Consider the following 27,280-nt stretch of genomic DNA (forward strand, 5'->3'; position numbering starts at 1 on the left):
GCTTTTTTTGGTCCATGTAGAACATACACGTCAGCTTCTCTCCCATCATCCTTTTCTTTTCCTCTCTCTCTCTCTCTCTCCGGAATACTATAGCCCTGGTGATGTGGACCCAGAGCATCAACGAAAGCTTTCTGGCGTCCACATCACCAAAAAAATCCATCGGAAATCCCCAATTACCCAGCTGGAGAAATGAAATTAATACTTGATGCTCATTTTGATACAAATTGAAAGTTTGTGCTCAAACTGATATAAGGCCAAACTTAGTTACTCACTGGAAAAATTTATAAATTCATAAATGGCTATTAACTATATAATTTCAAAGTTTATTGATGACTTATAGCTTAAATTATTCAACGAAACCATCCTATGAGATGCCTCCATACTTTAGTTTATTTACTAATTTTCATTTTTTTTTTTAACCAGATTTTAGTAGAGATTCAAGTCCTACTTAACAAAATGGATCCATTAAGAAAGATTTTTTTTTTATAAGCTGCTAGGCCGCTAAGAAAAATAAGATAATGCACAAATCTCAGAGGAGCAAATGGAAGTGGGATATGTATAGCGTATAAATGTGAGAATTGGCACTATTTTTCTTGTTGTTGAGCCATATAAGTTCAACTTGTTAGTACTTAGGGTTTCTCAACGAACAAGAATGCTTCTAAAAACTGTAGTCCACAATTTTCACAAAGCAGAATTCTGCCTTCCCCTACCAATGGCTTGGATAATTTGTGAGAAACAAATAACATCAATATAACAAAAACTAATATGGTTTGATCGGATTGCTGAAACAAGTATGTAATACCTGCTAGATGAAAAGTGCAACAGTTGGAGCTTTTCTTTGTGTTCTTGATAGATTTTATATTCTGCTTTCTATTCTATTTGGAGTTTTCTGTTCTATTTAAAGTTTTTTTTCTATGTTTTCAAGTAATGGTATTCCTTTCAAGTGTTACTAGTGTAAAGGGCCCTCGCTCACGGTATGGCCTTCAATATAAAAAAAAATTGCTTTAAAGGTAATATATATTATAAATATTTGAAGTCTCTTTAATAGTAATAAGATCAAGAAAAAACATGGTTATGGTTTATTACTTCATTTGGTTTTCTTCTAAGATATATAAAAATTAGCCCCTAATTTCTTTTTCTAGAAATACATGCACATATTTATATATATATATATATATATTTATATTTATATTTATATTCAAATACATTTTTATGAATCATCCAGTTTGATTGAATAAAAAAAAATTTCGAATCAAATTTGGAAGGAAAAAACTTTTAAATTTATGAATAAAACCAAATTTACATGATTATTCTAACTCGGAAAGATTTTATAAATCAGTGAGCTGCATGCAATTAAAAATGATAAACAAAATATTAAAAATCTAAATCATTGAATTTTGTGTAATATTCCAATTATTCAATTGTATTAACTAATTCCTTGGTTTAATTTAAGATATATTTAATAATCAAATTAAATACTTTTTAAAATCAAGAAGTGCAAACCATATATTCTCATCAGCAAAGAATTTAGAAGGGAAGATATTTGAGCATACAATTAAGAATTGCATTTCATTATGAGTATAAAACGTTTGGTTTCTCTCACATTCAATAACCTGCTTCTAAACATAAGTCTTTTTCTTTAAGTTTGATTAGCGGATCCCACACCCATGTGAAAGCATATGGAGCATGTTTAACCATCCAAGCAACATTAAATATATGCTTTATTTTTTAATTAATCCCATGTTTTGTGTGTTAACACCCCACTTGAGCTTCAGATGCTAGAACTATACCTATTGCTAGTTATGATCCATTAGTAACTATAACATTAACACTAGAATTCTATCATTTACTAATACTTATCCTTTAAATTTAAAATGCATGAACTCATGAACTAAAATACATATTTGAATCAATTAACCATTTTTTAATCAATGTTTGTTTCGTTAAAATAAAAACACCTTTTTTTAATTTGAAGACTAAATTCAATATATGATTTCTCAATGTAATAAAAAAAATTACAGCAATAAAATCAATTTTTCATCGAAGTTTGTCAAGGACACAATCTCATTCACATTAAAAGCGAAAAATCACAATTTGTTTTTATCCCAATACTAAATTTAATACATTTTTTCTCAATATCATAAAGGCAACTCAAAATTGAAGCACTTCTTTAATTTCCTCGTTTAAAAAAAATAAAAAAAAATTAGAGCACGCCAAAGATGAAATGAAGCTTGTCGTTGCCCTCACTAAAGATGCCTCTTCCTTAAAAAATTATTGTTATGTATTCCATCTCCGCGAGCTCTTCATATTTTTTTCAAAATAAATAGATAAATAAAAAAATCATGAAAATAGATAATTATCTTATTATGGTCAATCTCTTATTGATTTATAATATTTTGTGTTTATCCATTATTAATATATAATCACATATATTATATTACATAATAATAATTGGTATTAATATATATATATATATATATATATAGGTTAATTCGTAGCAACAATAAGTTATCCTTATATACATTAAAATAGTATATATTTTATAATCTATATACAGTTCTGATTTGAATAAGTACTAATGGTTTAATGAATTTTGATAATTCAAATCTAAATTCAATAAAAAGTTTTTAAAATTAAAATATTACTTCTAAAATTAAATCAATTCATTGCCAACAAAAAAAATAATCAACAAAAATAAAGATTATTATATGGTGCTATTTTAATAGCATCATGTGATCTCATTCTCAAAAGCCAAAGACTAAATTCAAGAGATTTTTTTCTCCCTATAATTAAAAAATTAAAATTGAACAATTTTTTAATTTTTTTAAAATAAAAGTTAGAGCATGGAGGAAATGAGATGAAGCTTGTTGATTACATCCGGAAAATATTTTTTTCCCCTAAATTCATAATCCATTCCAATTCTGCGAGTTCATCATGTTTTTTCAACGAAAATAGATAAATTTCAAAAATCTATAAAATTGTCGAATAATTTGGAGAGACTGGAGGACATATCATTAGCTCAGAGAAGTCACCGGAAAAGCTGAGCGCAGATGGCCAACTACCATCGAGGCCGAAGAAATTATAGTTGTCCAAGGATGACATACGAATAAACATAAATAAAAAATAATTACAAATAATATATTTTTTATAAATAATAAATAAAAAATAAACAACTTAATATTTCATTTAATAATAATTAATATATTATTATTAATTATTAATAATAATCCAATACCTTTTCCTTCTCAAGAGGAATGAGATCGGAGTGAGAGGGGACGCGATCCAACTTGGTCTCCAAAGCAGGATGAGGAAGATCGGAGCGAGAAGGAACATGGATCTAGTGGACTGCATTGCTGACACACTATTTGATGAGAAGTTGCCTTAGCTAGAGTCGTCGAAGAAGCTCAACATGGAGGTGAAGGACCTCCATTGTGCCTTCACCATCATCATTGGCCCAGTGGATCAAACCACTAAGACCTAATCAATGGTTTTAAATTTACATGAATGCAATAGGGGAAAACAAATTAGGGGAAAAACATGCTTACCTCGATCGGACGATTGGGAGAGCCCTAGCGGGTAGTCACCGGTGATCCGTAGACAATCCTTGCCAATGTGGTTGCGTGCAGGGGCTTGGATGAGATGAGAACAAAAACGGTTCGGAAGAGGTTTATGATGGAGTGATCTGACCCAAGGTTTGAGATTATCGCAATAATTTGAGTGGGAGAGAAATTATTGGTTGGTTTAGTTGGAAATTATTTGGGTGGTGGAACTTGTATCTCTCAGTGATTTATGGTTGATTTCTCGTGATGTGATATATGAACTTATTAAGAGTTATCAAATGTTCACCCAAAGTCAAAGTTTAGAAGAAAAAATTTCTAAAGGATAGTGACATGTTACCATATGTCCACCCAAAGTCAAAGTTTAGAAGAAAAAAATTATAGGGAATGGTGACATGTTAACCAATTAAGAGTTGCCAAATAGCCTTCTAGAATAAAAGTTGAGAAGAGAAGATTTTCAGGGAATAGAATTAAGAGTCATGCATCTAAGGGAAAAAGGTCGTTGTCTCTAGGTCAAACAAAACGACACATTAGCCAATATCATATATATAGATAAGTAAGAAAGGTTGTTGTCATTATGTAATGAATAATTATTCATCTTTGGTTAACTAGGACATTAAGAGCATGATTAAAAGCATTTGTAATGGATGGATCATGGTGTTAAAAAAACATGTGAGAGTAAAATTGATATTACTGTTGTGAAGAAGGATTAAAAGATAGGAACAAACATCTTATCAAAACTAGACAAATGTCTCTCAATTCTCAAACAAAAGTTCCAAAGAGTGATATTTATAGGATAGAATTAAGAGTAGTATATATATTACTATCTTGTTTATATATATATATATATATATATATAAATTTATAATTTGTGTCATTACATAGAGTAGGCATCCTATGTTAGTATAGTTTTAAATGAGGAAAAAAAATCCCATTTTTAGTCTATTCATTGCTTCAACAATCATCCCAAGCCAGTGATGGCTGCGGCGCTACAAGCTCTAGCTTCGAACTCTTCGCTTCCATGGTTCCCGTCCTCTTCCCTTCAAAAGCCGCTGTTTTTCCATCCTCTGCGCTCTCTCAGATCATCTCCAACCTCTCTCTCGACCTCCAGATCCTCAAAAACCATCGCAAGAAGCTTCACTTTGCTTGCCGAGAAGCTAACCAACGATATCAACGCTGACATTCAAATGCTATGCAAGACAGGCAATCTAAAACAAGCAATGGATTCGATTTCTCGTATGGATTGCGAGTTCTCCAACCTCGAGCTGGAGACTTACTGCGCCGTCCTGGAGCTCTGCGCTGAGCTCGGATCTCTAGCCGATGGTCGCAAGGTCCATGCGATCTTATCCTCTTCGGAAACCGAGATAGACTCCGTTCTGAGCTCAAAGCTCGCCTTCATGTACCTTAAATGTGGGGACTTGATACAAGGGAGGAGGTTCATTGAAGGTCTCCAATCGAAAGATCATCCTTTTCTTTGGAATCTATTGATGTATGAGTATGCGAGGAATGGAGATTGTGAAGCAAGTGTTGATGTTTTTGAAAGAATGTGGCGTGTGGGAATTAGAGCCAATTCACACACTTTTTCTTGCATTTTGAAGTGTTTTGCCGATTTGAAACGGGTTCGTGAGGGAGAGAAGGTCCATGGATTCCTTCTAAAGCTTGGATTTGATGCCCATAATGCGGTTGGGAATGCCCTTGTTTCTTTGTACTCAAAGTGTGGCAGCATTGAGAGTGCAGTTCTTATGTTTGATGAAATGCCTGATAAGGATATTATATCTTGGAACTCAATTGTCAATGGGTGTGTATTGAATGGTGTTGCAGAAATGGCAGTAGAGTTGTTTGCTAAGATGTGGTTTGAGGGGATTCGGATGGATTTGGCCACTCTAGTGAGTGTCCTTCCGGCTTTAGCTGAAAAAGGTTGGCTTTGGCCGGGCACTGTGGTACATGGGTATTCGATCAAATGTGGTTTGGGAAAGAAGATCACACTTTGTAATTCTTTGTTGAACATGTACTGTAAATGTGGGATGTTGGAAAGTGCAGAGAGAGTGTTTGAGAGAATGGGTGAAAAGAGTGTTGTGTCATGGACTTCGATGATCTCAGGTTATACTAGAGATGGTAGATTTGACGAAGCAATTGAGTTGTTTGGGAAAATGGAAGCAGAAGGAACACAACCAGATTTATATGCTATTACAACTGTGCTTCATGCTTGTGCATGTCATTCTGCCATAGAGCATGGTAAGTCTGTCCATGATTATGTCTCACGGAATGGATTAGAGTCAAACTTGTTTGTCGCCAATGCACTTATGGATATGTATGCAAAATGTGGAAATATGGAAGATGCTAGGTCTGTTTTTGATCGTACCATCAACAAGGACATTGTCTCTTGGAATACATTGATTGCAGGTTATTCAAAGAGCTCTTTCCCGAATGAAGCTCTTGTATTGTTTGGTGAGATGTGTCATAAGATGAAACCTAATTGTGTCACCATGGCTTGCATACTTTCTGCCTGTGGTAGTATTTCGTCATTGGAGAGGGGCAGAGAGATCCATGGCCACATATTAAGGTCAGGGTCTCTCTTGGATGGTCATGTAGCAAATGCTCTTGTGGACATGTATGCAAAGTGCGGTGCACTAGGACTTGCTCGTCACCTTTTTGACCGAATGGTGATGAAGGACTTAATTTCATGGACAGTGATGATTGCGGGATATGGCATGCATGGCTGTGGCAAAGAAGCAATTGCTATCTTCAATGAGATGAAACAAGAAGGCATACCGCCAGATGAGGTCTCTTTCATTGCAATTCTATATGCTTGTAGCCATTCTGGATTAACAGATGAAGGATTAAGATTTTTCAATATAATGAGACATGAGTACAAAATAGAGCCTACTTTAGAGCACTATGCATGTATAGTCGATCTTTTTAGTCGTGCAGGCCAATTAACTAAAGCGTACAAGTTCATCGAATCAATGCCAATAACACCTGATTCCACTGTTTGGGGTGCACTGCTGTGTGGCTGTAGAATCCATAGGGATGTGAAACTTGCTGAAAGAGTTGCTGAACATGTCTTTGACTTAGAACCAGAACACACAGGGTACTATATACTTCTTGCAAACATATATGCAGAGGCAGAGAAATGGGAATCTGTGAAGAAATTAAGGAAGAGAATTGCTGGCCGTCGCCTGAAAAAGAATCCTGGGTGCAGTTGGATTGAAATCAAAAGCAGAGTTCAGATCTTTGTCTCGGGAGACAAATCACACCCGCATTCAAAGAAAATAGAACTGTTTCTCAAACGATTGCAGAGAAGGATGAAAGATGAAGGGCACTTTCCAAAAAAAATGTACGCTTTGATGAACGCCGCTGATTCAATAAAAGAAGAGGCCCTTTGTGGGCACAGTGAAAAGCTAGCTATTGCTTATGGGATCCTGAATTCTTCAAAAGGGAAACCTATACGAGTCACAAAGAACCTGAGAGTCTGTGGTGATTGTCATGAGGTCGCAAAGTTCATTTCTAAAATAACTGCGAGAGAAATCATCTTGAGAGACTCGAATCGCTTCCACCATTTTAAGGAAGGCAGGTGTTCATGCAGAGGTTATTGGTGAACCTCAAACCACGATACCATGATAGCAAGAGTTGCATTTCCTTTATATAGGCTTGTCAATAGCTTCACGAGATGAATTGTGAAAATATGCATGATGAAAGAGGTAAATATATTCTCACACTCTGATTAACATTGCGATCACACTTGTTCATATGGTTGCTCTTAAGTTTAGACACCAAGTACAGACAATTTTGAATGTTAATAACAAACCTTTATGCAAATATCACCATTGATAAGTTGCCATATGTTTATAAGACACCCAAGTTCCAATAGAATCAAAACTTATCTCTCAGCTCATTGCAGGGTCTCTCAAAATAAAACAATGTATAGAAGAATCACTTGTAGTGATTGTCTTGCCATTATATAACAAATGAACACATGCTGACAGTGATGCAGGAGGCTTCATCAACAGTCAATGGAATTGCAGTTCTGAGCAACTGCACTGTCTGTCTTGCTCAAGAATGGATCAATCTTCACCCACAGAAGAGAGAAAACAGAGGCCAAAAGCACAGACCAGAGCACCACAATGGTGGGAGTTCGGTTCTGCCTTCCCATGAGACCCTTGAGGAATGGATACAGATGAAGTATCACCCACAGTGCAAAGAACACCTTCCCAAACAATGGCCCCCAAGCTTCATACCCACTGTTCAATGCATCAGAGAATCCGGCAACAACACCAACGAGATTAACGACGATGAGGGTCGTCGGAGGTATCAATAGCGTAGTCCACTTGACAATATAGAGGTCAGCGAATTCCCCGTCATCTGCAGCTTTAGATGTCACAGTGAAGTTGGTGTCAATGCCTGCAAGCATCTTCAGGAACCCTTGGAAAACTGCAAAGAGATGCGCTGAGACTCCTCCAATGACCCAGAACTGCTCATTACGCCACCATTCTTCTATTCCGACACCACTCCAACGAAGCTCGAGAACACTAGTCAGGATGATGGAGATAAAGAGGCCAAGAAACCACACACTTGCAATGTTTGAAAGCTGCAAATCGAGCATTTATTTAAGTACGAAAAATGGGACCATTACAGTCATTAAATCAGGTAATATATTACCGTCGGGATGATGAATTTTCCGGTGAGGAGGCAAATGGCGGGAAGTGAGCAGTAAGCAATGAGCGGGAGTGAAGTGAAGGGATAGACGATGGTGTTGATGTAGGAGAGTCTTTGTAGCCATTTGAGACGACCACCACCGTAGCCATACCAGAGAGGGCAATGGCGGCTGAGGAAGATCTCGACAGAGCCAAGAGCCCACCGAAGAACTTGGTGCAGACGGTCGGAAAGATTGATTGGAGCTGATCCTTTGAAGGCTGGTCTCAAAGGCATGCAGTAGATTGATCTCCATCCTCTGCAATGCATCTTGAATCCTGTTAGAATGTCTTCTGTCACTGACCCATAAATCCAGCCAATCTGCATCAAAGGATGGGAAGAGACATACAACCAATCAGATCATGGGCATACATTTGGTATATTAGCATAAGTTTGAAATGATACATACTAATGAAGAATATTGTACTTTCACACACACACACACACACACCCGGAGTGATACGTTGATTTATTAAAGGACTAAATTTATTTGTATATGAAATCTTCTAAGTTATTTATGTATAATAGGCAGTTCATTTGCCTCAACTACATGCCTATCTAGGTATTTATATATATGTAAAAAAATAAATTTTGAAAGGAGCTTATGATGCATATATGTAATAATATGTAAATTCAGGATTCCATGAGGAGGATATTTATGCAAACAACCATAGAAGTTAAATAATAATAATAATAAAAAGAGAACATTCGAATTTATATATTGTAACATACAGTTTATTTTTACGAATATATAACTGTATTATTTGTAAATTATTTTTGAGTAAATATAAAAAAAAATTTAATTTTAGAACTAAGAGTGTTCCGTTCTAAATATGTAAAAAAAAATATAATTTCAGGAATCTACAAGTATACATATGCAAACACCCATTAAAGCTATTAAAAAGAAGAAAAACAGTGTTCCGTTGCCGGGACTCGAACCCGGGTCTCTCGGGTGAGAGCCGAGTATCCTAACCAACTAGACTACAACGGATGTTATAACAAGTTGTAGAAATTTATGTATTTATCCAAAAACTCATAGTCCACCAACTACAAATGCTAATAAGATAAATCATCAATATGCATCAAAAGAAATGTATGAAAACTCACCTCTTTTCCCCATTCAGTTTTCTCCTCGTACCCACAGCTAATGACATGAATAGCTTCTTTTATTAATGTAGATGGGTTTGCAGACTCTGCAACTCCTCCATACTCCATTAGAGTGGACTCAATGAAAACCGAAGATAAACCAAATGTCTTCTCAAAACTCAGCTGGGATATCAACATTGACCTCTCATATTCATCGTAGTCTGCATGAAAATAAAAAATAAAAATAAAAACTCAGACCATTAATTGAGAACAAAACCAACTTGAAAATTCTTCACAATGCTTACTGTCAATTTCTCTGAGATTAAATATGGCTGCATTCAGATCATCCCTCTTGGAATCTCTGTAAACTTCTTTCTCATCTTTTGGAGCTTTCTTTGAACGACAACAGCAGCAGCAGGAGCAACACCATGAGCAAAATGATGCCTTTGGAAGTGCAGGCAAAGATGGTGGACCATATCCATATAGTGCTTGTCTGTTGAAGACACAACCAGTTCCCACATAAACTGGTCCTTGAATTCCATCAAGGCCTTTCATGTTAACCTGAACATGATTGAGATGAACTCAGAGATGAAACAACGAAAAAATGAGTAGTGGAGACCTTTGAAGTGTTTGTTCGGCTTTTAACTTACATCGAAGAAGACTGTGTTCCGATTTGCATATCGATCACTGCGATCTATGCCGTCAAATCTCTGAGGGAACTGAATGTAGCACACCTCTCTACCTACTTGAGGGTCCATCATGAAACACATTGCTTCGCGAACTGCTTTACTGTTGTTGACATAGTGATCACAATCCAGGTTGAGAATGTATGGAGCATTTGTAAGAACCGCTGAGACTCGCACCTGTAATGGTAATAAAAAGTTAAGAATAATGACTGTATGCATGGAAAGAAAGATTTAGTTTGAAAATTTGATAATTTACCAGAGCATTCATTGCTCCAGCCTTTTTGTGGTGCTGGTATCCAGGTCTTTTTTCTCTGGAGACATATACAAGACGAGGAAGTTCATTGCCTTCAATGTCATGAGCTCCACTATTACCAAGAAAAACCTGAACAAATTATCAACAAGAAAATAATTGTTGTTAGGTACCAAAACTTTGCCATAACATGAAGAATCTGTCTTATAACTTTCAACTTTCTTTGTCAATGATTCTGACAAAGTTTGTAGGAGGTTGGCTGACAAGAGTTCTAGTAATTAGTAAACATGTATTGTCTGCTTGCTGCATTATTATCAATAGACAGCAGCAAAAGTTGGAGCATAGTACCAAATAATTATAGATAGTAAATTGAAAGTGGTAAAATCTTGATAGAGGTATGAAGCTATTTAACACATCGGTGATATCGAAACAAGAAAGTTAGGGAAGTATACCTGAATCATGCCAGGGTGGTCACGTGGATTATTTCCGGGCCATGACGTTCCATCTTGCATTGTCCAGCCTTCATCCGGAGTTTTCTGAGCCTTGGCAACTAAAGCATTTATCCTCACCTTGTACTCTTCATAATCTCTCTGCAACAAGACAATAAATTCTCAATTCTTAGGCTGTCTCTTTCAACTTCAATTAATCAAAGAACAAATGGAAATGCTTACCTTCATTGCTCTGCGTTCTTTTACAAATGATGGCTGTATTTTGTCTTTCAAATAGTCAATTTTCTGAGAGAAATAGAACTCAGGTGCTCGTGGTTCAATTGCGTACTTCTTGCAAAATGGGACCCACTTCCTTGCAAACTCGGCAGTTTCCGCAAGAGTCTCAAATGTAAGCATAGCAGAGCCATCATCAGATACATAGCAAGAGATTTTCTCAACAGGATAATCAGCCGAAAGAATCGATAGCACAGTATTAGCTGTGATCAGTGGTGGTTCTTTCAGCGGATCCACAGTACTCACAAAGAAGTCTACCGGAGCAAGTCCACAGAATTCACCTTTTTCATACCTAGAGAAGCAGAGAAAAACAGTGTTAGTCTTCCAATGCACAGAGACAATAGAAACTCATTTCCATTATAGATGTTGGTGATTTTAGCTATCTGTGCATACCTTGCGGATAGCCTGTCTATAAATGTCTCTCTCATAATAGGCGACCATTTGGGAAATTGATCCAACACCCAGGAGACAGCGAACCAAATCTCACATATCACTGAAGTTAGCCATAGAGCATAAGCACTATCAACAGGATTGGTTATTCTATAATGAAAGAAAAGCCCAAGAATTATCAATCTCATTATGATCACAGCCCGATATGGTGTGAGTTTATTGGGAGAGAGTGGGACAATTATTGACAGTGGTTGCCCATCATCTAAAGACCTGCCATTCAGCCACACAAGGTAATCAAATATTAGGGTACTTTGCAGAAAAGAGCAATAGAATTTAACAAACATCACTTCAGTAATAAATTGAAGTCATGGAGGTATAGATCATTCTGCTTAGTATCATTGAAAAACATAATGAACAATTAAATGTGGGTTTCACAATAATAGTTTCTAAATGTTCAAGTCATCGAATTTACATAATAAATTTTAAACCTCCAAACTTATTGTACCATTTTCATGTGGACGAAAATGTAATGCATTTTAATTTCAACAATTATTTTCAAAAATGGGTCCCAAACATCATGATCTAAATCTTTGTTGAATATCAAAAGAATATGATTTGACTGCATGCTCTACTTTCTTAAGATAACAAAAATGATATTAGGCATCCAAGATCACGATGAACGATGTGTTTGTGTGCGCATTTCTTTTTGCATAAGAAAGCTATCATTCTTGGTTTTAGCAGATTAATTCTTACTCTTTGCCTTCCATTTGTTGTTCCACTGGGATTTGTTCTTCCTTCTTGGCCTTCTTTGCAGCACTTTTCTTATTCTTCTTCTCCTTCCAACTCTCTACTCTATTTTTCCATATTGGGTTTCCCGATTCACTATTTGCCTCTTCAGAAAACAGGAATAACCAAAGATCTCAGAATCATGCAGCCCAAAATCACACAAAGTAATAACAATCCATGTTAATCCTTACCACTTTCAGCCACAGAAAGGCTGCTTTCATTTCTCGCATGAACTCCATTATCCTGCGAGAAACACAAGACAACCTTCTTGTAATACAAAACATATAAGAAAATTACTAATCAGTTTATTACCCAATCTAATCACATGCCACAAAAATTCTATCATGAAGCATGAAAAACATCAATACAAACAGCAGACATTTGCCAACATGTTGAATAAGAGCATCAACCTTACTGTCCTGTAGATGTGACGCCATTGTGACTCGTTTTCGCAATTCTTGATGATCAGCATCTTCAGTAGTGTCTGTAAATTCCAAACAAGACAAAATAATCAAATCCAATACCACACTATGAATCTCAACACCAAGGTAAAACCCTCAGAGTAATTTCATCAAACATATCAAGAGCATAAAAAACCAAGCAAAGAACTTGGAAACCAAGAGAGCATACCATGAACAAGATAAGAAGCACCACATCTCAAACAGCTTCCCCTCCCCTCCTTGAGCTCATCCTCAAAGCAAGGCTTACAGAGAGGGTAATTGCACTCATGGCAAGCCACAAAGACCTCACCATTGGAGGAGAAGCCCACAGGCTCACCACAGGTGGAGCAGAGAGGAACACCAGACTCCATCATCCTCTCCACTGGGAACAACAAACCTAAGAATGAGCTTCTTGGTGGTGGGATTCTTTATAGAAGAAGGCATTGGAGGAGATGGGGTGTCAGCGGGGAGCTGGTAGAAGGAGAGAGTCGAAGCAAAGGCTGCTTTCGTTCGGGTTGGGAGTCTCTTTTCGCGGGTTTTGCAAGCGTTTTGTGGGGTCGGTTTTAACTAACATGAACCAGTTCTGAACCGGGTTCACAATAGCGCTAGACCGATTTTGGATGAGATTAAAGAGAAATTTGATTTTTTTATTTTTTTATGGGCTTTATTTAGGACTTTCTTTTCGATTTTTACCATTGATATTGATGAAAAATGTTATTAGTTTGTTATGAGATGAGATACAATATATTGTTTAATAAAAATAAGTAGATCATAATGTATTATAAATAGTGTGTGTGACAATACTACATAAGAGATATTTAGGTTGTGTTTGGTTCGCCGAAGTAGAGGTCTAAGTGGTGGAAGTAAGCACTTATGTGACACTTCAATTCGTTTGTTTCACTGAAGCCCAATCCGAAGTGGAGAAGTGGCCACCTCCAAAATCCTCACTTTGCCTTTTAACTTTAGAAAAAATTTGGCCAACACTTCCTCCTCCAACAAAACATACGGAACTAGAAACTTTCAATTCAACCAAAGTGATATTTCAAGACTTCCACCATTTTGGTGGATTACTTTACACACACTTAGTAGGTTTGATATAGTGGAAGCTTGATATTTTTGGGTTTCATGGTCACTTTGATTTAATTATTGTTAGTGCATAAGCACATAGTTGGCATCCTCTAACAACTAGTCTGACTCTAGGATGATGTGGCAACTGGAAGGTCATATTTTTTTTTTTTTAAAAAAAAAGAACCACAGGGGTTGTTATATTAAAAAGAAATAAAAGTACAGAGAAAGAAACAGAGCTGAAAACATGAAAAAATGGGAACAGAGGAAGAAACAAAGCTGGGACAGAAAGAGAGGAGATACAAAACAGTTAGACTTTGAATCCGGAATCAAGGAAAGACTTCATTATCCAATGAGGAAGATCGCGCCCGAAGAGGAAGAGATTTTCATCGGACGAATTGATGCCATGGGTGGCCAGATTGATTGCAGGAGTCATCCAGGTCAAGGGAATGCAATGGATGGAGGGAGATCCCAGCGCTGTAAGCAACGATCTAATATTGGCAAGTTGAGAGTTGAATCTCCACATGGTGACAGGGTTGGGACGACAAAGAATGCTGGGAATTGTAGATGTGTTAACGAAAATATGTTTGATATTGAGGTGATTGACTAAGACTGATTGGAGTGCAGCAAAGAGAGCAGAGAGTCCATCCAAAGAAGAGTCGTTTCTGGAGATCGGGCAGTAACCTGCAAGGTGGACAACATAGTTAGAGTTTGAGAGAAAGAAACCTGCAGAACATACCGAAGTGTCCGGATTGGAATTGGAGTGGGAGAATAGAAATAATTCATCTGCACAAGTAAAGTTGTTCAGTATAAGTTTTTGCCCAAGCAAGCAACGGTTGCTGGCACTGTAGTCATGCACATGAGAAAGGGCTCTGCAAGCAATTATAGGTATATTAATGGAAGCATTACGAAAGATGACATCGCAGCGGGATTTCCAAATTAGCCAAGCGGTAGCTGCAATAATAGATTTATAGTGCTTAGAAAGGCCCAAATCAGTGAGCCAGGATCCCTCAGCAAAACTATTTGGGGAAAAGGATGAGCTTGTTAATCTTCATACCCAAATAAGTCCAAACCTGTTTAGCCAAAGAACAATGCCAGAATAGATGATCGATCGTTTCAGGAAAAAGACCACACATGGCACAAGGATTATTAGGGCCAAGTCTCATATGATATAAAAAGTTGTTAGTAGAGAGACGGCCATGAAATAAAGTCCAAAGGAAATGCTTGGCCCGAGGGGCAATATCCAACTTCCAAAAAAGTTGCCAACCAGGCCAGTAGCTGGAGTGAGTGAGGTTGTGATTCAGGAATTTGTATACAGAAGTAGCAATTTTATGATGTTTGGTAACAGGATTCCAAATCCAAAGATTGCAAGAGTTGGGATCAATAATGCTGGAAGATACATTCTGGACATTAAAATTAGAACCAAAAACATGCTCTAAAAGAGTCGCATTCCATCTATCACCAATAATAACCTCAGAAATGGTTAAAGGATCAACATCAGTATCCATATTAATAAAAGTAGGTTTGAGTGCAATGGGAATATCAAAGAGCCATGGATCCCAACTAAAAGAAGTCTTAGTCGGATTAACGGAAATAATACGACAGTTGGGCAATATGCAACTCGCAACTCTAGTAAGATTTCTAAAAAACCAGGAGCAATTGATAGGTGGACTGCACTTCCAGAAATTAAAATCACCATATTTATCCCGCAGAATATCTACCCAGATAAAATTTTCGTTGTTAAGAAACTTAAAAAGGTGTTTAGCCATCAGAGAATATTTAGCAAGAGAGAGATTACTGATACCAATGCCCCCCTCAGTCTTGCCAGAATTAACCACTTGCCAATTCACATTATGGATGCCCTTTCCATTGTTGTTTCTACTCCAGAAGAATTTCCTGACAGTTCTGGTGATTTCGGAGATAATAGATTCAGGAATGGGATAAACCGAGAGGATATAAGTTGGAATAGAAAGTAGAGAAGAGTTTATAAGAGTGGTCTTTGCAGCTTGAGAGAGATTATAGTTACTCCACCTAAAGCAGAGATGACGGATTTTTCCAACCATGGGCTTAAAGGACGAGGCAGCTAAGCGCTTAGGAGAGATTAAGATACCAAGATATTTAAATGGAAAAAAGGCTTGAGTTAAGTTCAAAATAGAACAGATTCGGGAGGAAACATGTTTGTTACACCAGGTTGGAAAGAAGATTTGGGATTTAAAGAGATTGGGACGTTGACCTGTAATATTACTATAGACTTCTAAGCAATGAATGATACTGCGAGCAGCTTTCCTAGAGGCCAGGGTGACTAAGATTAAATCATCAGCAAACATAAGGTGATTAAAGTTGTGATTTCCCCTCGGGAAAAAACCAGGAATAATGCCACTGGAGAGACCTCGGTTGAGATTGGAGGTAAGGATCTGGGAAACTAAGATAAAAAGATAAGAAGAAATGGGGTCTCCCTGGCGAACACCTCTGAACGAGGGAAACCAGGGAGAAGAATTTCCATTAATAAGAAGAGAGAAAGAGCACGAGCGAAGACAAGTAGAAATCCAGGAAATCCAGAGTGCGGAAAAATTCATTCAGGCAAAAACAGCAAGAATTGCACTCCAATTAACTGTGTCATAAGCTTTTTCAATGTCGAGTTTTACAAGCATCCTTGGGGGTTTTTGATATCAGTTTCAAGCGTATGAACAATCTCTTGCACAACAATAATATTATCGAAGGAGCATCGATTAGACACAAAACCAGCTTGCTCTCGACCGATTAAGCTAGGGAGAACAAGCTGCAGTCGATTGGCCAACAATTTGGAAATGATTTTGAAATTAACATTACACAGAGAGATGGGTCTAAAATCAGAAACACCGAGAGGTTTATCTTTTTTGGGGATAAGAGTGATGAAGGTTTTACCCCAGGAAGAAGGAATAATGGACCTCTCAAAAAAGCAACGAATCGCCAAGAAGAGCTGGTCGCCAATAATAGGCCAAAAACTGCGATAAAACTCAGTGCAAAAACCATCGGGACCAGGAGACTTACCTGTGGGAAGATCAAGTAAAGTTTGATAAACTTCCGCTTTGGTGACATCCTTGACAAGAGAGTTAGCATCAGAATCGGTGATGCAAGGAAGATCATTGGGAATAAGATCGAGAAGGTTGTTGGATTCAGCACACGGAGCCGACCAAAGGTCTTTAAAAAAGGTGAGAAAAGCACTCTCAATACTAGCATGATCATGACAAAGATTGCCAGCAGCATCCGCAACCTGAGAAATGAAGTTGGCATGAGCTCGGATACGCGTAGAAGCATGGAAGAAATTAGTGTTTTTATCGCCATCTTTAATCCACAGCAACCTGGCACGCTAGGCCCATTTAGTATTGCACTGATGCTGCAAAATGGCAAGATTAGTATACTAATCCATAAGATCAGATTGGGAAATTAAATTAAAGTCAGAGTTTTCAAGATTATTGATAGCGATCTCGGTATTCATCAAATCGGAGTCAAGCGAGTTGACCCCATTCTTATGCCAGTTGGAGAGGTTAAAGCGGGTACGAGAGAGAAGGTGCGAGAAGGCCTGCAAAGGATTCCCATGAGGGTGGTAGTTCCAGGCATCCCGAACGGCGTTATGACAACCTATAAAATCCAACCAGTTAATATCAAAACGAAAAATTCTTTTAAAATGGGAAGAATGCGGAGCGGAAGACAGGAAAAGTGGGGAGTGATCGGAGAAAGACCGGGAAAGATGCTTCAAAGAATTAGAGTTAAAAGAGTTGGCCCAATCCAGATTAATTAAACAGCGATCGAGCCCGGCCCAAATGACGAGCTAAGCCCAACCGGGTTGTTACACCGTGTAAAAATGAGGACCGGAGTAATTTAAGTCTATCAAATTATTAAATTCAATAAAAATTCTAAAAAAATCTCGCCGATCAGAATGCGCGAATGTACCACCCTTGTGCTCGCTCCTATGAAGAATGGAGTTAAAAATCTCCTAGGATGAGCCGGGGAATATGGAAAGGGCAGAGTTTAGAGAGCTCATTCCAAAGGAGGCACTCGAGTACGTAAAACGCTAAGAATTATAAATAGCCGAGATAAGAAAAGTTTTAGAGGAATTGGTGGAAATGATAATATGGAGGGCACGTTTAGACACAGAGATGGGCGAGACAACTCCGATAGACTTGTGCCAGAGGACAATAATACCGCCGGAAAAACCGTCGGAGAGAATAGCAGCCCAATCCCAGTTCTTAGAAACTTTCCTGCAAAAGAGATCAAGTCTATCAGCATTAGCTCTGGTTTCAACAAGACAAACGACAACCGGTTTGTGGGAACGAATAAGACGGAAAACACGAGAGGAGGTATCCCGCGCAGAGACGCCCCTGCAATTCCAACATATGATTTTAGTCGTATTCATATAAACACAATATGAGAAAGAACGAGAAAAAAGTACTCCCCAACGTTAGGGGCCGGCTTCCCCAGGGTCAACTCTCCCCTTCTTAGGAGAGGTACTAGAGATGCAAGTTCCTTTTCGAACAAGAGCTTCGCGGTGAACTTCAGTTTGATATTGAAATAACGTCATGGCATCATCAGGGCTATCTTCCGGATTCTCTTCCTCAGACATCTCATCATCTTCTTCGTCATCCAAATACTCGTCGTCTTGGTTGTTATCTTCTTCCATGTCTTCTTCTTCAAGAGCACTGGAGACTTTCTCAACAAGGGATACGTGAGAGCTAGGGTTTGGTTGGGAAGGAGAAGAGTGGGGGATCTAAAGAGAAGAAATGAGCACAGGGGGTGGGGAGGAAGAACGGTTTGGATGGGATTTCTTTACTTTGTCTAGGGATAAGCAAAGAGGTGGGATTTGATTGGTCAGGCTGGGCGATAAGGTGTCGGTATGGAGCGAAGACTCGCCTTGGAACTCGAAAGAGTTAATTAGAACGTTGGGCGATGGAGAGAAAGCAGATAGGCTAGGATTTGATTGGTCATGTCGGGTAGGCTCATGGGGAACAGCATCCGGCACAGTAGAGTTAACATGCAATGAAGGTTGTCGTCCACTAGGGGCAAGTGATTTTCCGCCACGTAAGCTGCGTGGAGCGGCGCCTCGAGCAACGGTGGCCTCGGAACTCGGATCGGCTGCAGCACCGTTGGTCACGCGACCAGGGCGAGAATCGCCGCCGCGACCACGAGTGCCGCCCCGCCGGCGAGAAACCAAAGGCCAGGGACCATAGTTAGTTTCTGGAGTCACAACATCCATGATTTCCGACGAAGGACCAGCCGGAACAGGGTCGGAGTCGTCCATGTGCTGATCGCGAACTCGATACCAAGCTGGAATCAAACTCCGTCAACCGCACGGGGCGAGACGGGTCGTTCCTAGCGGCACCGGAAGTCACGGGTCGTGAACATGAATTACTCCCATGGCCGATCATCCCACAAGAATAACAAAAGGTCGGTAGTCGCTCATACAAAACAACAACAAAAACGCTGTGAAAGTCATCACCAATCCAGAAGCCACGGCATAGGGGTTTGGACAAGTCGACTTCAACACAGATGCGAGCATACTTAGACCGTCTGAGAGAAGCAGTGTACTCATCAACCTTCAGTAGAGAGCCAAACTGGCTAGCAATGGTCTCCAAAGCCTCCCCTTCCCAGAATTCAACTGGAAGATTATGGAGCTGCAACCAAATGGCTGTTGTCGAGAGCTTAGCGAAAGTAGGTTCAAAGAAAGATTTCCACGGTGAGAGCTGCAGGATGATGCCGTTGATAGACCATGGCCCGTCAAGGAGTAGATGTTGCAGAGATTCCTGCAAGGGACATCGGATTAGAAGGAAGCCGTTGGGTAGATCAGAGATAGATATATCCCCAAAAGAGCTCCATTTGGCGAGGAGATCGGTTTTGACTTCAACAAACGGAGGAGACTTGCCGAAGAGTTTCCCATACAGAGCATGTTGGAACCTAAGACGAGCGCGGCTTAACGTGTCCCCATCTAGTTTGAGGAAGGTGGTTGTGGAGTCTTTGATTTTGGAGAGTATATGGCCATTATGCAAGGGGGAACTGTCCGAAGACTGGCGAAGAGATGAAGCAACCTGCGCCCAGGATTTGGGACGCTCGGGTTGGGGGGGAGGGACCGGGTGCCGGTCCCCGCTTGCCATAGCAAGAGGGAAACGACGAAAGGAAGTGAAGGATCGGGACAGAGAGCAGGAAGATGATATTTTTATCAATGGGCTATCTTAAGAAGAAGCTATGAAAGGCAAGAGCAATCATGGACTAATGACTATGTGAAGACAAAGCCAAATGTAGACACAATTTATATTTGACAAGGCAACTTGAAGCTCAGATTTGGAGGGAAGTTATTTAAACATGAAGTTAAATATGGACGAAGCTATTTAGAGACATGACTAAATATGGTGAGGTATGAAGGCATGATTATGAAGACCAAACTTAGATTAATGAAAGATCAAGTTTGGAAACTAAAAAATTGTGAAGATGAAGCTTGACTAACTTAGAGATCAAGTTTGGTAGAAGATTTGAAGATATTTAAGACTATTTTTGGTATGATGATCGAAAACGCGCCATGGTGGGGTGCCACCTTTGAGAGGACATTGCTAATAGGATTGTGAGTAGTTCGGATAGCTGTTGGTAGGTTGAGATCAGGAGGATTTTAATTGCATTCGACTCAAACACAGCCAAGAGGGTTGGAGGCGCTTGAGGTTGCATTCAACGGAAGCTGGAACCTACTCAAGGTTAGTAGGAGGGTCTTGTTGCAAGTTCGATTATAATAGGAGTTGTAATTGCTAAATTTGGAAGATGACCAAGGTAGAAACAACGGAGATTCTAAACGAGGGAGATTCTATCTTTGGAATATGGAGATATCTATATAACACCATGATTTGGAGATTCAGGAGAAGCCATTGGAGAGAGACCCAAGAATGTAGGTGACAAAATGGGCATCGGGCAATCAAGAGAGAGGGTGACTGTAATTCATGGTGAGGATGAGTGTGAGATCTGTACCCATATTTATTCCCCTCTTTTAGTGGATTTATCTTTGAGCTAGGTAAACAATCCTTGTGTCTCTTCTCTTGTTTTTGTGATTTGATTGTGTGTATGCTTGCATGAAATATTGAGTGATTTTCAATCCACAACACCTCAGCAGAACTATCAGTTACAAAAATAATTGATTCAACTTAAGTGTTTTTATTACTAATAATTGTTGGTCCAGATATTTAGAGGCTTAGGGTCACTTGAGTAAGTGATTCGAGTTTGAATCCTTGTAGATGTAGAAAATTCTCACCGGGAGAGTGTACCTCGTAATGGACTCTCACTAATCTCACCTTGAATTAGTCTAGAACGCATGGGTTTTAGGATACCGGTGGTCAAACCAAAAAAAAACTTTATAGTTCTTTAATGGAAAGCACATAAAGTTTTTATATTTTTATATGCATCCTGGTGCGTTACAGCAAACCATTAGATTTGTTTCATATGGTATTTAGATCATATATTAATCATAGTTATTAGAATCAAACTGGGCTGATGGTTCAACGGGTTAAATTCATGAACTGATGCTAAAATTGGTCTAGTTCTCTAATTGGACAGAGTTGCAATTTAATTGCTCTATGTGAACTAGACGGATTGTGTAAAATGACTTTAATGCAATCAATGAATTTATTTTAAAAAATAATTTAAAATTTATAATCGTCAATTTTAATAAAAATTATTTTATCTTGAAATTCTAAATTTTGAATTATAGGCTCCCTATCAATATGGATTGAATCACATGTGAAATGGACTAATTATTATTATTATTATTCATGTTTTATTGTTTAATAAAGTTTGGACTTTTTTTAGTTTTTAATTACGTAATTAATTTTATATTTTGTACCTTGTAACTTAGGCTTTGTGATATGGACCATATGGTTCTTAAGTAGTCTAGTTCGGAATCATATCATTAATTTATTATTATTATTTTGCACATAATCATATTATTATTTTCTATTCTTATTTCTATTGATTGATTAATTAAATAATTAAATTATTATGTTCACAAACGAGAAGAAAGTTCTTTTAGCTACGTGGCATTAGAGTTGAGTTGGCATGATGAGCTCCCCATGATATAAAGAGACATGTCATATCGCCTTTAACGCCATAGGTGATGGTGGCTTAATTGAAAAGAATTAATAATTGAAGTATAAATTTTTTTTATTTTTAGTGACTAATTGTATAATTTACTTTTTATTTTTAGTTATATATATATATATATATAAATTTTTTTGGTTACAATATGATTATTTGTTATTAATTTTTTTAAAACTTATTATACCACATTAATTATTTAAAACATTTAAATTAACCAACATTGCCTCCATTGATCCTAGGGGTGAACCAATGATCCCATGACCCACATCCGGTTCTAATAACATTGATATCAATGATGTAGATTTATTTGTATTTGCATTTGGTAGATACCTAATAATTTGATACAATTAATGCACTTCAGGTATGCAAGAATTACTTGAGAAACACCAAAGTTTCTAATTTTTCCTAAACAACTAGAATTGTTTACTTTACAAAATAAAATTTTTAATAAATCAATGTTAATTTATTTATTTATTTTAAACCTCATTTACGATTTCTTAATGGTTCTGGAATAAAGATGTAGCCAATAATTGATGATAGTAAATGTCTCTCTGATTTTGTATGTTTCTTATCTAATTTATGGATATAATATGCCGAGTATAATTTATTTTTTATTAAAGTAATAACATAATTTTTTTAATTTAATATGATCTATATTTTAGAATCATATTTGGGAATTGCAGTAGAGTTTTATGTGAATATTTCAATTTTTGTGAGTCCTGTCATCTCTAATTAACTATATTATATATTTATTAAAAAAATAAAAAAATACATTATAAATCTCATATTATTTCTACCACACTAATAACCGAGTAGTTAAGACAATCATAATGCTGGAGGTCGAAAAGTTTCACTCTCTTCTAAGGCATAGTTGAGAAATAATAATAATAATACAAAAGATTAAAATTTTAATTTTTTTTAATAAATGATTTAGACATAATAATTATATATATGTGCATATTTAGAGTGATTTGTTTATCTTGTCATTAAAAATTTCTCCCCATGACAGTTTTAAATTTTGATAGTTCCAAATATTTTAATCCATATATTTAGCCCTCTCATTTACTACTTTATTTACTAGTGTTTGTTTGTCTTCATCTCTAAGCATTTTCAGAGTCTTCAATGTCCCATTTATTTGGTGTTACGGAAAACAGTTTAAATGCCATTTTGGTTTAAGTTGTATGGTAGAAGAAATTTTAAATGCAAAAGAGTGAAATTTTCATAATTTTTTTATGGAAATTAAAGTGATGTACTTCTCCTTGACCAAAGTTTAAGGCTGTGTAATGATCATGATACCTTCCCATTTTCTCAATGAGCATGATAACTATCATATATTTTACAGAGGGCATTTTCGTTTTAGTGAGTTCATACTTTGTAGTATTGTGTAAACCATTTTTATATAGCTTAAATAAATAAATAAATCACAAATTCGCTAAAAAATCAAATATTGATATAAACAGATAAAGTAACTTAAATAAGCATATAAAGCATAGATATGGACTGAAAAAACAACCATGATGTGGACCCATGTTCCCTAGTGGTGTATATGGGTCCCAATAAACAACAAAAACTATACATAAAAAAAATTAGTGTACCACCCAAAAATGACCGGTAGGATAGATCTATTAAAAGCTTCACAATGGCCAATAAATTAAGATAGTAGTTAATTAGCTAGTTCCAGTATTGGGAGTTGTTGTGTTGCTTGATTTTGGAGAAGTCGAACGAAGACAATTCAGGCTTTATTTAATTGTGGAAGCCAACTTCTTGAGCTTGAGATTATTTATATCTATGATTGTAGAAATCCAAGAAATAAATATATGATCAAATTTTACTGTGATAGATAACGGTAGGAGAATGGTGTAGTTGAAAATGTAGTCATTTTTTTCTATGCCATATATTCCAAAAGATAGCATTGACTAGTAATTCCCAAGTGTCCTTGAGTTGTGCTTTTAGGTTGGATCTTTGAGAGAACCAAACCTCCTCCGAAAGTGTAGGAGAACCAAGACACGTCAAATATGTTTCCAAAGTGGTTCCATATTCAATAAGCAAATGAATAGTTAAGAAGGTGGTTTACAAATTCCTCTATTGCGTGATATAGCATGTATGTTGTAGTTTGTTACAACCCCTTTTACAAAGATTATCTAAGGCTTGGATTTTTTTGTCTCACATGGAAAAAATTGAAAATATTGATTTTGAGAGGACATAGTGTGTGCCACATGACTCACCCCACAAAACACTTTAGTCCTCCATCATTGAGAAAACTGTAAAAGAACTTATCAAAGCTTTCCTTCCCAACTCAAGGTTTTTAGATCACTTGAATCCAATGTCAAGCTAGGGATACACATGCGGTGATCCTTCGTGGCGGAGGGTCAGAGAAAGAAATCATGAACCGAGATCATTGTGTTTGTCGAATAGTGAAAGTGATTGGGTCAACTATCTTTGGCCACACAATTTTTTAACTAACGATAATCATGCTAGAATAGGGTATATTTCTATATTTGATTGTGGGCCAAGTGTACAAATGAAAAGTTAGTAAATAGTCTAAAACTCAGCGCCATAAAAATAATTTCTTTTGAGAAGGCTGAAGATAGAGGCTCTATATGGGTCTATTTTGACAATTGTTAAATTAAATCACAAAGGACTAATAGCAGGGGGGCACTAGAAGTGATCTTCAATTACCATTTTCCCAATAGGGCATTATTAATATCCTACATGTTTGAAATACCCCACATTTCCTGGTCTTTGAATTTGTATTACCACTGCCATACTACAAGCTAACATCCCGAATGATCAAGATTAAGCACATGCTAGAGGAAATTTCTTTGAACCATATTGATGCCCTGGATAACCCACTTAGATAGCTTGAATACAGACATCTAGTATGTTGGGCTTACATATATTACTCAGTTTAACAAAGTTAGTCTTCCTCCCAAGTACATCAGTTTGGCCTTCTAAGAAAAGAGCAATCACACACAATTGTGATGAACTTTTATTGGAAATGTTTTCAAAATATATGTGGATAAATGTCACATAAAATTTGGATTTAATTCAAATTTTATTTATTAATGATTTAAATAGTTAGTTATCAATATTTAAAAGACATATCCGTTATATGCATCCGTTTTAGTCCGTTATTGCTTTAAAGGATGCATCAGTGTTTATAAATTCTCCTTATCTCTTAAATTTGAAAATAAGAAAAACTCTCACCTTATCTCTAAGAATTTTAACAACTTAATGCTCTCTATTGTGATAATTTAGAAAGATTGAGTCTGTGCGTGCAACATAGATTTGATAAGGCTTCGTTGTATCCCAAAGACTATTTCTATTTTCCCTATTGCATACCAAATCTGGTGGGGTGAATTAAGTCTAAAGGAGAGTGGCAATTTGCAGCACGCCTTGAAGCATTTTCAAATTCTTCTTCCTCCTTAAATTCTAACAACTTTAACCAGTGCAATTTATGGGGCCTTCTTCCCAAGATGAGTACACCCAAATAAGGGAAGGAGTGCTAGTAGAGCAATTTACCGTCCTCACCACCACTACATTTGGAGTGTGACAAACGTGAAGTACTGTTAGAGGGCCCATATTCTTTAGGCCCATATTGTTTCAAAACATTCCTATTAAAGGTTTAGTACCACATTGCCTAGCTACAAGGAATTCATCCACTTTATATATAGTACTATTCATTATCCTTTAACCTTGCTTAAGTGGTTATGCTCTCTTACGCGCAGGCGCAGGGGGGTGCAAATTTCAGGGTTTGGATTCGGAAATTAGCTTAGAAATTCTGAACTCACGTAGGCGCATGGTGCGGACACGAATGCACCAGATTTATTGGGTGCAGTCACGCCATAGGTTTTTTACCTTTTTGCCCTTTATCTTATGTTTAAAAAAATTTAATGGCCGTGTCTCTCCTCCCTCCGCGACCCTTCGAGAACCGGCCGTTGCCGTGCCTCTTCGCCGTCCGCCTTCCCGGCTATTCCACCCTATTAAAAACCCTGATCCATCCCAGATTAAAAACTAACTTTTTTCTTCTTCTTTCTTTCCATCCGAAAATCTGAGCACTCGTATGTTCTCTGTTCTGGTGCCCGAACAAAGAACTTGACTGTTGAATCCTGGAGAACAACGCCATCCGTGTTCCTGTCGCACTGCAAAAAGGAGGCGAAATTGTTCTTAAGGACAGTGCTCCTGCACGCCTCAGTCCTCAGTCATCCCGTTCCTGTTTCTACTCCAACATTAGATCAAAATTTCCAACAATCTTAAGAACAAATTTATGGATAACGCGATGACCACGGCTAAGTTACTTCCTGATGTCTCGAAGATTGATCAATTGGCTGGCACGTTCTTCAAACGATGGCAACAGAAGGTGTTCTCAGCGCTAGACATGTTCAACCTCGCACATATCTTAACTGAACCAAAGCCAGACCCGACATCAGAAGCTTATGCGGAAACCTTGCTAACTGGGAGAAAGAAAAACAAGATCTGCGTCATACCATCCTCGACTCTCTCAAATGAATTGTATGACATCTATCTGCGATCTCAAGGCAATGAAAGAAACTGGGATTCACCGCATAAAAAAATACGTAGTTGAAGATGCCGGGAATCAGAAATACGCAATAGGAAATTTCTCTGATTTCCAAATGACTGAAGACAAGGATGTATCTTCTCAAATCCATGATTATCATGTTCTGGTCAATGATCTGAAGAATGAAGAAATCATCTTACCTGATGCATTCATTGCCGGCTTCCTCATTGAACGTCTTCCCGAATCTTGGAAACACTACAAAAACAACCTGAAGCATAAAAGAAAACTCATGACTCTTGAAGACATCATTGTACATATCCGAATCGAAGAGAAGAATCGGCAAAGGGATAATGCAGACAAGATTAAAGAACTCTCATCCAAGGCGAATCTCATTGAAGCAGGATCAAACAAAAATCAGAATTTCAACAGGAATCCCAAGAAATTCAAAGGAACCAGAAATAATTTCAAAGGCTCTGCACAAAGATTCAACGGACAAAAGAAGGATGGCTTCAAATTTAATCAGAATTTTCAAACAAAAAGAAAAGGTGCGTGTTATGTTTGTGGCAAACCAGGGCATTATGCATCTCAATGTCACTTCAAGAAAGAACCAAAGGAGACAAGTGCTAAAGTCAACCTAACGGAAGGAGGCAATGATGATATCATAGCAGCTGTTGTTTCTCAAGCACTTATGGTGGCGGATGCAAAAGACTGGATTGTAGATTCTGGAGCCACGCGGCACATTTCTGCTGATAGGAATGCTTTCCAATCCTATATTCCTTTAGCCAAAGGTGAGAAACAAGTATTCATGGGAGATTCATCTCCTTCTCCGGTTCTTGGAAAGGGAAGGTACTTCTAAAAACTTACTTCGGGAAAGACTTTATTTCCCGAATGATGTGTTGCATGCCCCCGATCTTTGTGCTAATCTAATATCTGTTTCATTGCTTGGAAAAGGTTTGGAATTAAAGTGGCCTTTGAGTC

General features: G+C 37.4%; 2 protein-coding genes and 1 non-coding gene across 3 annotated transcripts; 1 reads left to right on the forward strand and 2 right to left on the reverse strand.

Moving 5' to 3' along the window:
* The first annotated feature begins 4,492 nt into the window (after nt 1-4,492).
* On the forward strand, nt 4,493-7,564 carry LOC120281314 (pentatricopeptide repeat-containing protein DOT4, chloroplastic-like). Its single transcript, XM_039288169.1, has one exon. It carries the CDS (start codon nt 4,535-4,537, stop codon nt 7,154-7,156), a length of 2,622 nt encoding a protein of 873 aa, XP_039144103.1. The 5' UTR covers nt 4,493-4,534; the 3' UTR covers nt 7,157-7,564.
* LOC120281313 (cellulose synthase A catalytic subunit 4 [UDP-forming]-like) lies at nt 7,561-12,983 on the reverse strand. Its single transcript, XM_039288168.1, has 13 exons — nt 12,800-12,983; nt 12,580-12,653; nt 12,361-12,412; nt 12,137-12,275; nt 11,387-11,653; nt 10,943-11,285; nt 10,724-10,861; nt 10,278-10,403; nt 9,986-10,198; nt 9,641-9,896; nt 9,357-9,556; nt 8,217-8,570; nt 7,561-8,145 (listed from the first exon to the last, which is right to left on the reverse strand). Exons 1-13 carry the CDS (start codon nt 12,981-12,983, stop codon nt 7,561-7,563), a joined length of 2,931 nt encoding a protein of 976 aa, XP_039144102.1.
* Nucleotides 9,168-9,240, reverse strand: TRNAE-CUC. The gene has a single exon. It is a non-coding gene; the product is annotated as a tRNA-Glu (tRNA).
* Nucleotides 12,984-27,280: the final 14,297 nt, after the last annotated feature.

The sequence above is a fragment of the Dioscorea cayenensis genome, chromosome 17, assembly GCF_009730915.1.
Source record: "Dioscorea cayenensis subsp. rotundata cultivar TDr96_F1 chromosome 17, TDr96_F1_v2_PseudoChromosome.rev07_lg8_w22 25.fasta, whole genome shotgun sequence".
Lineage (NCBI taxonomy): Eukaryota > Viridiplantae > Streptophyta > Magnoliopsida > Dioscoreales > Dioscoreaceae > Dioscorea > Dioscorea cayenensis.